Source organism: Eptatretus burgeri, chromosome 15 (genome assembly GCF_056783735.1).
Source record: "Eptatretus burgeri isolate ZD-2024b chromosome 15, Ebu_testis_v1, whole genome shotgun sequence".
NCBI lineage: Eukaryota > Metazoa > Chordata > Myxini > Myxiniformes > Myxinidae > Eptatretus > Eptatretus burgeri.
The window spans coordinates 47822268-47836455 of record NC_140975.1 but is presented as its reverse complement, the minus strand read 5'-3'; the positions used below and the strand labels follow the sequence as shown (position 1 = coordinate 47836455).

General features: G+C 42.5%; 1 protein-coding gene across 2 annotated transcripts in view; it reads right to left on the bottom strand.

Annotated features, from left to right (window-relative positions):
- The window catches only part of LOC147012126 (uncharacterized), a 146445-nt gene that overhangs the window by 112839 nt on the left and 19418 nt on the right, over nt 1-14188 (bottom strand). For both annotated transcript variants that reach the window (XM_085858460.1, XM_085858459.1), the window contains exons 3-4: nt 11460-11563; nt 9929-10021 (exon numbers count right to left, since the gene is read on the bottom strand). In XM_085858460.1, coding sequence (XP_085714586.1) covers nt 9929-10021; nt 11460-11563 — 197 coding nt within the window. The remainder of the gene's footprint in view (nt 1-9928; nt 10022-11459; nt 11564-14188) is intronic.

The window sequence follows — 14188 nt, the reverse complement described above, 5'->3', positions numbered from 1 at the left end:
CTACGGGGTAGAAAATATAAAGTATCGAGAAAAGAAGAAAAAGGTTGAATGTATAGAAACTAACCCGTCAGGGGTCAGTTCACCATTTCCAAGGTACTCCGTGGTACTTGGAATATGTTATTTACAAAATGTCGGCTCATGGAAGAACGAGGCAATGTCCTGACATTGGTGCAGCAGGTGTAAGCAACAGGAAAGGGAATGAATGGACGGGGGGGAAGGGAGGGGGGTGGAAAGAGTTAAGACACAAGGGGATGGAACGCACTAACCTGCAAGTAAGAGAGCCGAGTTAGGTAGGGTTAACAAAGGGAGAAAAGATTGCAGGTAGGGATTGGGGGGGGGGTGACATGAGACAGTGATGACGACGATGATGATAATACGAGTTTCCTTACAAATAACTCCAACACAGGAGGAGGCAATTAGTTTGGTCCATCAAACCTCCACATTAGTTGCCAACTATGGTTGTTTGTCTGTGTTCTTATCCTTTTCCAAATGCTGGGCATCAAAAAAGGAAGTAGCACGTATCATTTTTAGTCTTTGGTAAGACTCAAATCTCCAGGGTTCAAACCGCCGATCTCAGAGTGGACGTTCCAACCATCACACCACCGAGTCTGGTGATGGGGCTAGGTGACAAGAGATGGCGGTGCACTGTTTGCTTCAATCTCAGGAGTCTTCTTCTTCATTGGTATGCAGCACAAAGCTGCAGGGTCGCATCGTTGGCTGAGGGTGCAGCTGTGCCTCTGATGGAATGCCCTCTGCTGGTCAAGGCAGGAATTTGCAATTCGGCCATGGTGCTGGCAATAGCTCGCCTTCTCTTCGCGAAGGACACCGTGGGATCTTTCACGTCTCCAAATGAATATTCTGGCAGATGGGACACCCATTTAACGTCCATCCGAGGGACGGCACCGGAAACACACATTGATGAATCACCCTACTTGTGAAACACTGTGATAACAGTCTGGAGCTGGGTTGGGATTCATATCTAGGCCAGACAGCTTAAAGGTCCCATAACACTCAAAACTTTCTGGTTATTTATATATTAACTTGACCTTCCTAGTGAAGAAATCACCCATGTTTTTTTTTTTAATCAAAAATGGGATAATTCGACCAATATTTCGAACATTTCTGGTGTTTTCACAACTTGCTATACCCCGCCCCTTAAAAAAGTTGACTTTAGCGAACCGCAGCGTTGACGTCATCTGCAGAAACTCGCACAGAGTGGATTGACTCAAGATGTCGCGCGCCATATAAAGTACGTACAAATGCATTGTGCACATGTGTTTGCTATCTCACTGATCGTCTTAATTCCTGTGATTGTTTCGCGGAAAAGAAATTCTGCTTCTGAGTCGTGTATGCAAAACAATCACGAGGCAATTATTTATCCCTTTACTACCTTGTCGTAGTCGTGTACAAATCCAATACATGTACGCACAATAAAGGGCTATACCATGTCCACAAAATATTAAATGTGACTGTTGAACCTTTCCATAAAAAGAAAACTTACAGGGACATACAAGTACAAGCTGGTAGGCGACATGGCTGCTCGCTCTAGATGGAAAGCTGGCCTACGCGACTAGCCGACATTCATGTACATGCTATCAATCAATTTAGCACAATAAATATGATTATCACAGCCCTCTTAGTTTGCACCCAGAAACCTGCCTTGTGAAATTTCAGGCATGTTTCCAAAGAGACTCTAACAAATGGCAGCCCTGGTAATTGCATTTATCTATTCGCTAAAGATTTTATTTTTTTATATGATGCTGCAAGACATTCTCCTTGGGCACAAAAAAAACAGGTCCCTCGGAGGTCCAGTTTCGGAGGTATTGATTTTTTTGTACGGTCCACAATAAGTGTACGATAAAGTATTTTAGCTGTTGCTAAGCAACGGAGGTGTGCATAGCAACCATTCATTTTTGTGTACATGCTAGCCACATTGTACACATTTCACCCAAGTTTCATCAAAATCAGACTCTTTCTCTTAGAGATATTCGCAATTAACCGTTTCTGAAATGTTCGACATGTACTTGACCAAAACCTATCTCCTCCTACAAATATTTTTTGTTAGGGCTGCAAATTGGCATGAAGGCAGCTAGATAGATTGCACACAGAACTCTAAGCTTCGATTTTTTTTTTTTGATTTTTTCCGATTTTTTTTGACCACTTTAAAGGGCCGTTACTATGCCGTTGCTAGGGCCCAGGGTCCCATATTCGAAAGCACACGATTCCCAAAAATATTGGTCCTACCTACCAAATTTCATTGGAATCGGTTGAGTGGTTTAGCCACTAGGCTTTACCAAAGTTTTGCGGACAGACAGACAGATGGAAATGTCCAGAATAAGGGTGCTCTAAGAGCAGCCAAAAATACTAAAGATTAATATTGCATCATTTCAAGGCACAAGGAGATAATTTTAAATCAAACAATGTGAAAAACCTGCACCCAGATTTTGCAGCTTATTGAATTGTTCGTTGAAACCAGCCTGCTGGGATAGGTACGATTCCACATACATGCAAGCCAGGTATGGCTGCACTCGACATACATGGGTTTATTCTAAAGTGAAGGTACTGCTTCCATTGGCTTGCTATTCATTAACAATTAGCCAAAATGCTGTAATAAATGAATAGGAAAAAATATGTTGGCACAACTATGAAAGACAAATTTATCTGTCCTATTACACGGCCTCATAGCCTCGGGACTCTTACGTATTGACTTATACATTGTGTGCATGCTAATACAAGTTACTTGTCAACTCTAGACAAGTCCAATAAATCCGTCGTCCATCCGATTTGTCCGATAAATCTGACGTGCTGTCGCTTTCTTTTATTATTCTCTTTTCTTCATTGTTTTCTACTGGTGCTACATGACGATAGTAGGAATAAAATAAATAAAAATGCAACAGAACATCAGATTTATCGGACTACTCGAGACAATTGTGTCGCAAGGTGTGTTTCGTTTCAAGACAGCGAGATTGCTTCGTTTCATGCGTGGAGAGATACGACCGATGACATGTGCCGGCCTTGCTTGCGATTCATTCACCACGGAGAAACATGTCCACTGCGCTGCGCTGGTCACGTCACCTCACTAAAATATTTCTGATATCGAGCAGTATGCAAGTCGAATTTACATTATTGAATTACGAATAGGATTTTGTCTAACCAGTTGTTATTGCCAAGTCTTCCTTCGATGTCATCCCGATCATAATGAACGCCGGGAATTTCATCGCCATTTTCCTCTGCTTGTCCTGCTTCGCGCTCGAACTGGTAAGGCCGTATTTCATTTCCAGCTGCCTGAACTTCACCTCCCGCGACTACGTTATCCGACAATTCTCCATCTGATTCAGACCAAAATCCTTCATTTCTCTCACACTCACTGTTGCTACCAGACAAATCAAAGTCCATGCCATCCATTATTCAAAACCAAATGTTTGATTTTTTTAAAGCAGAAATGAACGAAGCGATTGAGTCGATCAATCGAATGTGGAAACCCACAGAAAGTCAATAGAATCACGTAGACCACCAACCCGAGTAATTTACGTGCAGCCTTTGTCATCCTGTAGTTGACGCCATGTGGGTTACGCCCCTTTCAGCAGAATTTTTAGGGGCATTCCCGAAGAGGTTTGTTTTTTTAATTTTACATTTTAGAGAATGAATATTGTGAAAAAAATATTGTCAGATCTGAAATCACGATGGAAAACTCCTATAGGACATATATATATATATATATATATATATATATATATATATATATATATATATATATATATATATATATATACATATATATACAGTGGAACCCGCTTAATAGAATCACTTTGGGCCGGACAAATTTGATTCTAATAAGCGGGTGATTCTAATATCCGAGTTCACCAGAGTTGTGGAGTATCAAGCGGATCAAATGTCGAGTACACATACGGAGACAAATACTCAGCATTTAGTTTGATTTATATGACACACTTGCTCAATACAATGTAACTTACTACTGAAAATAAAACAATTACACGTACAGTACATGTGTACTTTTCAAAGCAAAACAACATAGGTTTGTCGATGAGCCTACTCTGTAATGAAAAAATTGTCGATTGTTGCCTGCTTTAACGAGTCTGTGGCAATGGCGGTGACCTCCTTGTCAAGTTTGCACAGGAAGGCCATGTCACTGAACCCATGTGATAGCAAACCAAGCCTGATCGTCTTAGCTGCAGACATCATTTCCTTGATGATCGGGACAGAGATCTCCTCTTCCTCCTCTTCCTCCACTTTAGTGTCGGCATCATAGTCTGCGTCAGTAGCAATTCCCATTTCGCGTTGGACTGCCGAAACGATGGCTTCGTCTGTGACATCATCGTCTGTGGTTTGGAGAGTGGCGTCCATGTTGACGAAGTCCTGCCATTGGTCGGGATCCATTTGAAGAGGGTTGGCTAACTCGTCGTTGTCATTGCTCTCGACCCTTTCACCTTCGCTTGCCGCTCCGATGAAAATTCCTCCTTTGCGCCAGCAGTTCACTATGTCGGTAGTCTTCACATCATTCCATGCTGCGTCCGTAAACAGCATAGCGTCGAGGATCGTTATCTTTTTCGCCAAGTCACTCGCTGTCATTGCTCCATCCTCGTTGTCAATCTCAGTGAGCACTTTTCGTAGCATGGCACGGCGGTAATGAGCTTTGAATGAACGGATAATTCCCTGATCTAACGGTTGAAGAACAGAGGTTGTGTTCGGCGGGAGAAATGCCACAGTAATGTTCGATAGTTGAAGTGATTGGGGATGTGCCGGACAGTTGTCGATGAGAAGCAACGCTTTCTGGTCATGACGCCGAAGCTCGCGATTCCACTCATCGAGCCATTCAGTGAAGAGGAAACCTGTCATCCATGCGGAGGAATTGGCTCTGTAGCGAACTGGAATTGTTTTGAGGCCTTTGAAACACCGTGGATTCTTGCTTTTACCAATACCGAAAGGAGGACGCTTAGCACCAGTCATCAAGCAGCAAAAAAGCACCGTGATTCTTTCCTTTGGCTTTTTCCCACCGCAGTGCTGATCTCCCTTGAAGAGGAACGTTCCGTCTGGTAAGGCCCGAAAATACAACCCGGTTTCGTCAGCATTCCTGATCTCATCAGCCGTGAAGCCTTCTACGAGATCCGGAAACACGTGGTCCAGCCATTGTTGTTTCCCTCCTACGTCAGCCGCCGCTGCCTCTCCGTGAAGTTTCTTGTGGACGATTCCATGTCTTTTCTTGAACCGGTCAATCCAGCCGTTTGTCGCACTGAACTTCTTGTTGTTGAACTTTTCCGCGAACTGAGCCGCTTTCTCCCGCATCAGAGGTCCAGAAAGCGGTGCTTCCTTTTCTCTAGAAGTTTGAATCCACTTGACCATTGCTGATTCGACATCGGGTGCGTTGCCGCTTCGCTTGCGTTTCTGAGAAGAAGACGAATCCACTTGACCTTTCAGAATGGCCTCTCGATCTTTCAGAATCTTGCATAGGATCGGCTGGTTAATTTCCAACTTGTCTGCAGCTTCTCGTTGGCTCATTCTGGGCAAAGCGTCATAGTCCCTCAGGATTTGTGCTTTATCAATGTTTGAACGATCCGTCCGCTTTCGTTTTCTGTCCAGCGTGGAAATGACGACACGCCTAGTGCTTAGACTGCAGCTGTCAGCCGTCTGCCTATCTGTACAATGACTACCGAAATCACTGTAGTGGCATAGCGTTATTTTTAGCGTGACGTCAGCCGCCTGGTGGCAAAAGTTGGAACTGTGCGGCCAGTAGGCGCTGAACTGTCGAAGTGGATGGCCAGCAGCTGATTCTATTAAGCGGGTTTTTGATTCTAATAAACGGGAAAAATTGTGTACATTTAGATACAATGGAATCGGTCTCAACGATTTTGATTCTATAATACGGGTGATTCTATTAACCGTGATTCTATTAAGCGGGTCCCACTGTATATGCAATTTCAGTAGTTTTGGGTGTCATGGGACCTTTAAAGGCGAGTTTGTGTATCTCGAGGCCATCCTATCAGCCCAGCTCAGGAGTGAGTGAAGAGTGCGTTTGAAACAAATGGGAGAAAAGTGGGGGGTGGAGTGTGAAGGCTGCGGCACGTCTGGACTTTGGGAGTTTAACCGACTGGAGGAACACGTGAGAAATTGCAAATTCGTTTGACTCGATTTAATATAGTTCTTAATCAGACTTACTTCAAAGTCAGTTTAAACTGTCAATCAACAATACAAACAACAGATGTTCCAATCGCAATATTAAATTTTAACTTTGTTTGTTGAACATTCATGAAAATAAGTGCGCCTTTAAAATCCCAGGGTAGTATATCGATTTCAGTGCTTTACGGAATACTACATGATGCTCAATGCTCCGAAACAGGCAGTTTATGAAGAAAAAAATTAACGGGAGAAATGCGCCTGAGCAAGAGCGTCCGCCTAACAAGTTCCAAAAAACAAAATATTAGGCAAGTGTCCACAGGGGTTTTGAAAAATGTAAAATTTGGTCCTTAAGCCCAATGATACGATCTGCAATTGTAGCACCGTGCAATCGGCATGCTGCATTGTGTAGCACGCTGCTCTGAAATGACAATGCCGTACACCTTTCCGCTTCCTTTTGTACGAAGCAACATCTGATTTGTGTTTTCGTGATGGTAGTGGTTCAAACTGCTAACATAAGGGATAATTAAATCACATTCTCCCCCAAACTCAGGTGGGAAATTCTGTCTCAGGAGACAAGCAAAGAAGATTTTGAACGAGGATCAAACACTTTTATTTCATCATAAGTATTTATTCACATCAACTTTAGGGTTGGCACGATAACCTCAAGGTATGTACACATGATAGCCGTTTAGATTTCTATAGCCTGGGTTTTAATGTCAAATCAGCTATAGACTATCATCGTGGTATTTCACTTGCAGGGCGATGCATCGATTGTGTGTGCTATCAACCGGAAGGACCCGTCCACCAGGACTGGTCGCTAGTGGACGATACAGATCCGGCAGTGTCTTTTGTGAAAAGTAGATGAGTTATTGCCGGCACACTGAACAAATTACAAATTCTTGCCACCTTCAGTCAAATGTTAGGCCTGACCAGCTCATTCAGGAGAGACGGGCCAAAAACTTCCCCCGGCTGACCCCACAAGAGTGGGAGGGAATAACTAGGGCTATAGTAGGAGCAGTAGTAGTAGTGGTGGTGGTGGTGGTGGTGGTGGTGGTAGTGGTAGTAGTAGTAGTAGTAGTAGTAGTCATGTTAATTTTAACCAGAGATTACCAAAATAATGCATCCCAGAATTTAATTTCTTACCTGAACACGTTCTTTCGTTAAAGATTCTTAAATTACAGGTGACCTCTAAAAGACTCCTTTTGGTGAGAATATTGCTCATCGTTATCTCATTTGTGAAGCACAACTCACCCCTCCCTCCTCCCACCCAACCCTGCAATTACATATTTTAACCCCAATGAAGAATAACAATATTTCTGTTTATAATATCAGGGGTTGAATAACTTCTCTACTTGTTGTTGTTGTTCGTCTTTCGGCTGCTCCCGTTAGGGGTCGCCACAGCGGATCATCCATTATGATCCGCATACCGATTTGGCATAGGTTTTACGCCGGATGCCCTTCCTGACGCAACCCTGGTCGCCTCTTACGACACAGGGATAAGGATTGGGTTTCGCCATGATTCCGGGCTGCCCTACACCCTCTCATTGCACGGCCCAACGCAGAGCTCCCGTCCTCAAGCGATCCTCCAACCGAAGCCTCCAAGTAGCTGGATTACAGGCGCACGCCACTACACCCGGTTGAATAACTTCTCTACAACTAGCCCAATTTGTTGTACAAGTTTGGAAGTCGTGTTTAAAACAGGGAAAAAAAAGATCCCCTTAACTGTTTGAATGCTGAATTTTTCCAGTATGCAATACGTTCCGTATGCCAACAGCACGTTCCCTTGAGGGCACAATTGTGGCCAACAGCAAGCAAACAGTTAAGGAATAATAATAACAATAATAGTAAAAATAGGTAATGGCAGGTTATTAAACAAATTCATAAAATGGTGGTGGAGACACCAAGGGACAATTTTGGAGGTGCTTTTCATCTAATTTGTTTAATTTATCATTATCCTTACCAGAAAGTTGCCGGTGCCCAAGCGGGATTCTAAATGGGGTTGGGATGTCGGCGGCAAAAATACAAATGGCATCTTCTGTCATTAAGCCGGCACGTTGTGAGCAACAACACACATTTATTGCCACATCTGATGCGATTTAAATGCTCCAATCGCGGCGAGGTGCTCCATTTGAAACGGTTTGTTCGATATATGTAGCCTTTTGATGCCGAGGGTCCGTAATAAAAATTTGTGTTGATGTCAATGCGGGTAACCAATTGCAAATTCATAATAGGATTCAAATTCTTGCATTTCTGATGAAATCACATCCCATGAGGATTCCAAAAAGATTTCTGTACGATTATTGGATGACTCATCATTTCGATAATTCAAGCACGATCATGAAATAATAATAAGAATAATAATGATAATAAAAAAATGAAAGGAAAATCATGATGACAGCATGCTCAATTGGATAGAATGTACTACCTGCATCCATGGTTTGTCAGATTCACCATTAGACAAATTGTTTTTACAAACACACCCCCTAGCAGTCATACGGAATATAATTTAATGATTGGAAAACCTGCAATGATGATAAAGATTTTGTCGATAATGGAATGAGTCCACGAAAAGATCACGTGATCGTGCAAGTTGCAGCAAGCCAATCAATATTGCCCACCGACCCAATTCCAAATGATGACAGCTTAGTGAACAAGAAGCTGTCATGGTCGAGCCTTTTTACACCCAATTTTACGACCTTGAGTCACGAGGTTTCAAGTCAGAGTCACTACATCCTGATTTGAAATTCGAGCCCTGATGTCGTTGATGTCCTAAGTCCAGGATTCAGTCGCGAATGGCTGCTAAATACCAATAAAAATACAACGGAGTTTGACGACCAAGCAAAACAATGAATTAATAAAAAAAATAAAAATTATTATTATTATTATTATTATTTCTTAGATGCTGAAGTTCGTACCAAGTCAGAAACTATACTAATAACATTTTAAGAATTGAACTTTCAACATTTACCAGCAGAATTGAAGTCATAAACGGTCCTGCAGAACTGGTACAATCACCAAAACCAAACTGGTTTAGCCATGGAACAAAGACCTACAACAGAGTGTGTAAATTAGGACAACCCGTGCTCTGACAAAGCTTGAATCTATAGGACTCGAGGCGACAAAGTAGGACAAATATACAAGTGGAACCGACGCAAAAACAGAAAACAAAATACAAACACTTGCACAAGTACCCCTGTTCGATTGTTAAGTGGATTGTATTACATGCGGTCCCCGCCACAGCTGGATAACGCGGTGCACACTTTCACAACAGGCTATTGGACGTGCCTTCTCTCGCAGCCAAAATACGTGCCATTTCACAGGAGATTCAAATTAAACTTCTTTCACCTCATGTCACCCGCTCTGTCTCTATTTCCCGAGAACAAAAGCTAATCCTGAAATGCTAAAGAATGCCACAACATGCTAGCTTACCATCCAAGGCACGACTCGTCAGTAGAACCTATAATTTCCAGCCGCAAGCGAACAGCTTCTCTTAAAAATAATTAAGTCAATAATACACACAATACACCCATTGTATTGTGTACATAATGCATTTGTGAGTCACGTGACAGGTAATGCACATAGCAACAAGGTTCGACTGAGAATTTTAATCACGCCCATGGTCAAAACACCCCCCCCCCCCCAAAAAAAAAAAACTTAGCATGAAGTGGGACGAAAGACTGCACACAATACTTGGGATACCCAGTCGGTTCCTCTTTTCTGTCGTGCATAATGGACAAAGTCTAGATTTATATAGAATAAAAAACAAGATTTCTCTGCAGCCACCGAACCTCACCTGGTCTGTCGAAGTGGGATGGGGAGAGAAATGCAGAGAAAAGGGTCGAAAGTGTTGCTCTGTTTCTGGCAGTGTGGACATGTCAGTGAAGACCTGAGAGAGAAGAGAAAAAGAGGGCAACTAATGAGAAAAGGGGAATAAATAAATAAACTTCCTCTTTTACATCAACTCCAGTGTGACCACTCCTTGGCATTTTGCACAAGATCTTGGCGATTCGTTGTTCACCTTGGCGTCTTGGTTTTCTATAGATTTTCTTGGCGTAAAGATTTTCTATTATCATCGCTTTTCCAAAACCTTGTGAATTCTTGGCTTTTTTCATTGGCTCACCTTGGCATTTATGAAAATGTGGAGTGGTCACACTGGTCAACTCCGAAAGGTTAATTATCCCTGATAAAATTCCGCGACATGTCCGACAATGCTTTCAAAAATATCTCAGCAAAGCTACACTGACCCTTATAATGAATGTGGTTGTTGCTTTTCTCCATGTTTGATGGACAGAATTAATTATTTTTCTTCAAGGCTGAGTACGGGTTAAAGGTCACATTCCAAAAAATCCTCAGACAATAAAAATGCCTCGACCTCAAAAGGCCCAACTCGGTGTTACAGCTGCAAGCGATGAAGGCGAAGTAGATGAAGGTGATAGACGAGTTGAATTTTTTTTTAAGCCCTAACAATGGCCACATACAGGATAAAGTTAGGTTTGAAAGTGAATGAAATGAAGAAAAGGGAGTGGTGGAAGGATGCGGAGGACAAGGAGGTGCAAAAACTTAAGGTCAGAGTTTAGGAATGAAACATTGCACTTATTATGTCATTGCTTACAAAGACAATGAGCCAGCCATGTGCATGCACAAAACAACACAAATGACTGAAAGGAACAATATGGATTTAGATCATGCATGCCAGGGGTGACGCAGATGCAAAGATACGGAGCTAAGAGGCTGACATTCCGGCTCCAGGCCGAGCCGCACCCCGCTTCGGTGCATCATGCCCAGCAGCACAGCAAAGGCCCGAACCTCATCCGAATGAGCATTTTGGATCCCACGATCAATTCATTTCAGGTTGAAAACGACACAAAGTTTAATATTTTAATCAAAGGATCTGGCAATGTATAATGAGAAATTCTGTTGAGAATGCCCTTCCAAAATAAAAGAAGAGCAAATTTTTACAAAACCCGACAGTACAACGCTGCAAGTTCAAAGATACCATTCACTGCAATGAGGCTTTTGCTCAACATGATGTAATCTATAAGGGGTTGCCAACATCCATTTCCCAAGCTTTGTTCTGACCTGCCCTAACAAATAATAAAATTCCAGAAAAGTGCCAACAAAAGGACACTGATGATTTTTACTTCACAAAAAGGTCAAAGCTTCAAAAGGTTTATTTTTATCCAAATCTTTCATGCTCAAGGAAGTCAATCTACAACAATCCATTTTACCTCCATAACAGCAGGGCATTTTCATTCTCGCAAGGCCCGTCACTATGTTGAGGACAACAGAAGCAATGCGTTATATGACCTGTTAAGAGCTCTCACCGATACTGGGCCTGAAAAAGTTCTTGCACAAAGCTCTTTCCAAAATAAGGAAGGCCTGTCTCCATGTCCTCACCGTCATTCTCCTCTCCGCTCCATGATTCAACCTGTGAGGAATGAGGGGTGAATGTCAACGAGCACGGCTCAATGCCTCTTCGTGCTAAACATACTAAACCTATTGAACTTCACAAAACTAACCGAGTCAATGCGAATCGTCTGTGTAAAATAAATGATTACGATGGCAAATAAACTCCACAATGGAAGCCATCATGATAAGCGTGCAGTTATATTGAGGCACAAGGTTGAAGAATAAAGTCAGGTATATCAGAGTAGAGCGCACAGAAGCTTATAAATGACTGGAAAAAAAAGAAAACAAAAGTAAACGCATTTCGAAGACTCCAACAAGTATGCAATTGACTGATAAGAAAACACAAAGAATGCACAAAATTATTGATTCATTCTCTTGGTATCGCAGAAAGAATGCAAGACATTTGTTCCTTACTTTCACCTCCAAACCTTTCCAATGAAGCTTTTACAACAGCCCGCACCCCGACCCCTTCTCCGCTAGCACCATTCCAATCCCCCTGCCTCTTAACCCACTCTCAAGCGGTTCTCTTAAACCCTCCTTTAAACATATAAATCAATACTACAGCAACTGAGAAAGAAAATGCTATTTCAATATTGACACCATGATGACGTCAGAATCACCGGTGAAGCCATTTTCAGCACTTTACCGATTTAATCGAATCTAGATACCTGAAGGTCCTATGGGCAGTCTCTGAGGAGCCACAAGAACACGAAAACCTCGCAATCTTCTGTTTGTAAGCTGAACTCTACATTCCTAACTGTTCAACTGCACTTTGCAGAACCAGCGATGGGGAAATACTTTGGAGTGAGGTTTTATGGAGAAGCCTCCAATGTAGAGGCAGTGGTCGAATGCAACCTTCTTTCTTTCATCCCACTCCTGAGAGATAAATCCGTGTGCTCTACTTCCGATAAATGGTTATGGCTTTTTAACAGATACACACACCTCTTACAAACTTTATAAATTCAGCGTTTGCTCATGAACACACTAAATTATTCATGTAAAACATATTGCCGCGCTTTCGGTTGATTGTTCAAATGCTTTCTGGAATCGTAAAAATAAATAACAAAAATAAATCTGGTAACAAGGAACATATTAGTGGAAAAGTTTCTTTAAATAAAGGAGATAGAGGGCCACTGACAGGAGAGACTGGCAGGATGGCCTAGAGGTACGCACACTTGCCCCCAAGCCGTCTAGCCTGGGTTCAAATCTCGGCGCAGCTGCAAACTGTCATCCTGGTGTCTCGCACGCAGGGCAAGGCATCAATTTGTTTGCTGTCCTTCAGATGAACATTAAACTGGACATCCTGTCTGCCAGCATCAATTGGTGGATGTTAAAGATCCCATGGTGTCCTCCGAGAAGAGTCGGTAAGCTATCGCCGGCACCATGAACAAATTCCAAATTCCTGCTCGAACCGACAGAGGACATTTCATCAGCTGCACTGCCGCATTCTCGGCCAATGATGCCACTGGAAGCCAAAAGAAGAAGGCAGAGGAGATTGGCCGGACCCAATTGAAGTACAATTGGTCATAGTTTAAGATGAGCAAATGCCAACATGACATCCCACTAATTGGCACCATCCTGTGATCTCATCTTACCTCCATTACCCAGAATGGAATCCAATCTAACTAGAATGCACCCAAAATTACTTTTGGTTTCAAGCAAGCTGTGTATCTGCTCACCGACTTGGCAGACATCTCCATGATAAATTGGAAAATAAATCTAAAACACAGCGATAAAAAAGGATAATCTTTTAAGGGGTTGGGAGGAGAGCCGAGAGGTGTGGTGGAGGGAATGGAGACAGAGACCACGGTGAAATTCAATGCCAAACTTTTCCACCTGTAGTCTGTAACATCAGCTCCAGCTGAATGTAGAAATGGCCATGCACATGCTTGTGTTAAGCTCAGGTGATTTCATAATCTCAAGGCTACATGTTCATGATTTGGATGTACAATCATTTGGAGCTGGAACAGCACACGTCCCAGAGGACAACCAAAGAAGCTTAACGCTGATAACAAGGGAATTGCCTGGTCACACTACCTGGCTGTAAAACAAACAGCAACACCTCAATCTGGGGGGGAGGGGGGAGGGGTCTCTGCTGTGACTGCTACTGGTCTCGTTTCTGCAGCTGGCATGTTACAGAGACCACAGTCAATCAGTACCTGAAGAACCTTCGTCGAGAGACGATTTCAAAGCCAAAACGAATCATTCTCTTCCCGACAGTACTTCAAGCTCGTACTTTCTGCCATCTCAATCAATTACGAATAACAATCAATATTATTATATTGGCAAATGCTGCTAGTTTTTTTTTTTTACCTTACCCACTTTTCACAGACCCCAATGTCAATCTGCAAACCTTCTGTGATCCGTCGACAAGCTCTTCCCTCAGTGCTGAACGATGTTTAAAAATATGGTGCAAGTAGGAATTGTGAAAACAAGATGCTTTTTGCCAACAAAATCCAAGGAGGCCATTTGGTCCAAACAATGAAAAGGCATTACGAGCCGAGCCATTACATTGTCAAACGCAGCTTTATTCTCACTTTATTCTCATCTAAATAATTTACTTATTGACTAAACAACCTCATTCTAACCAATAACTTGATCGAACTTCACATCCACCTCCCTTGACCTACCATATGTAGTGTCG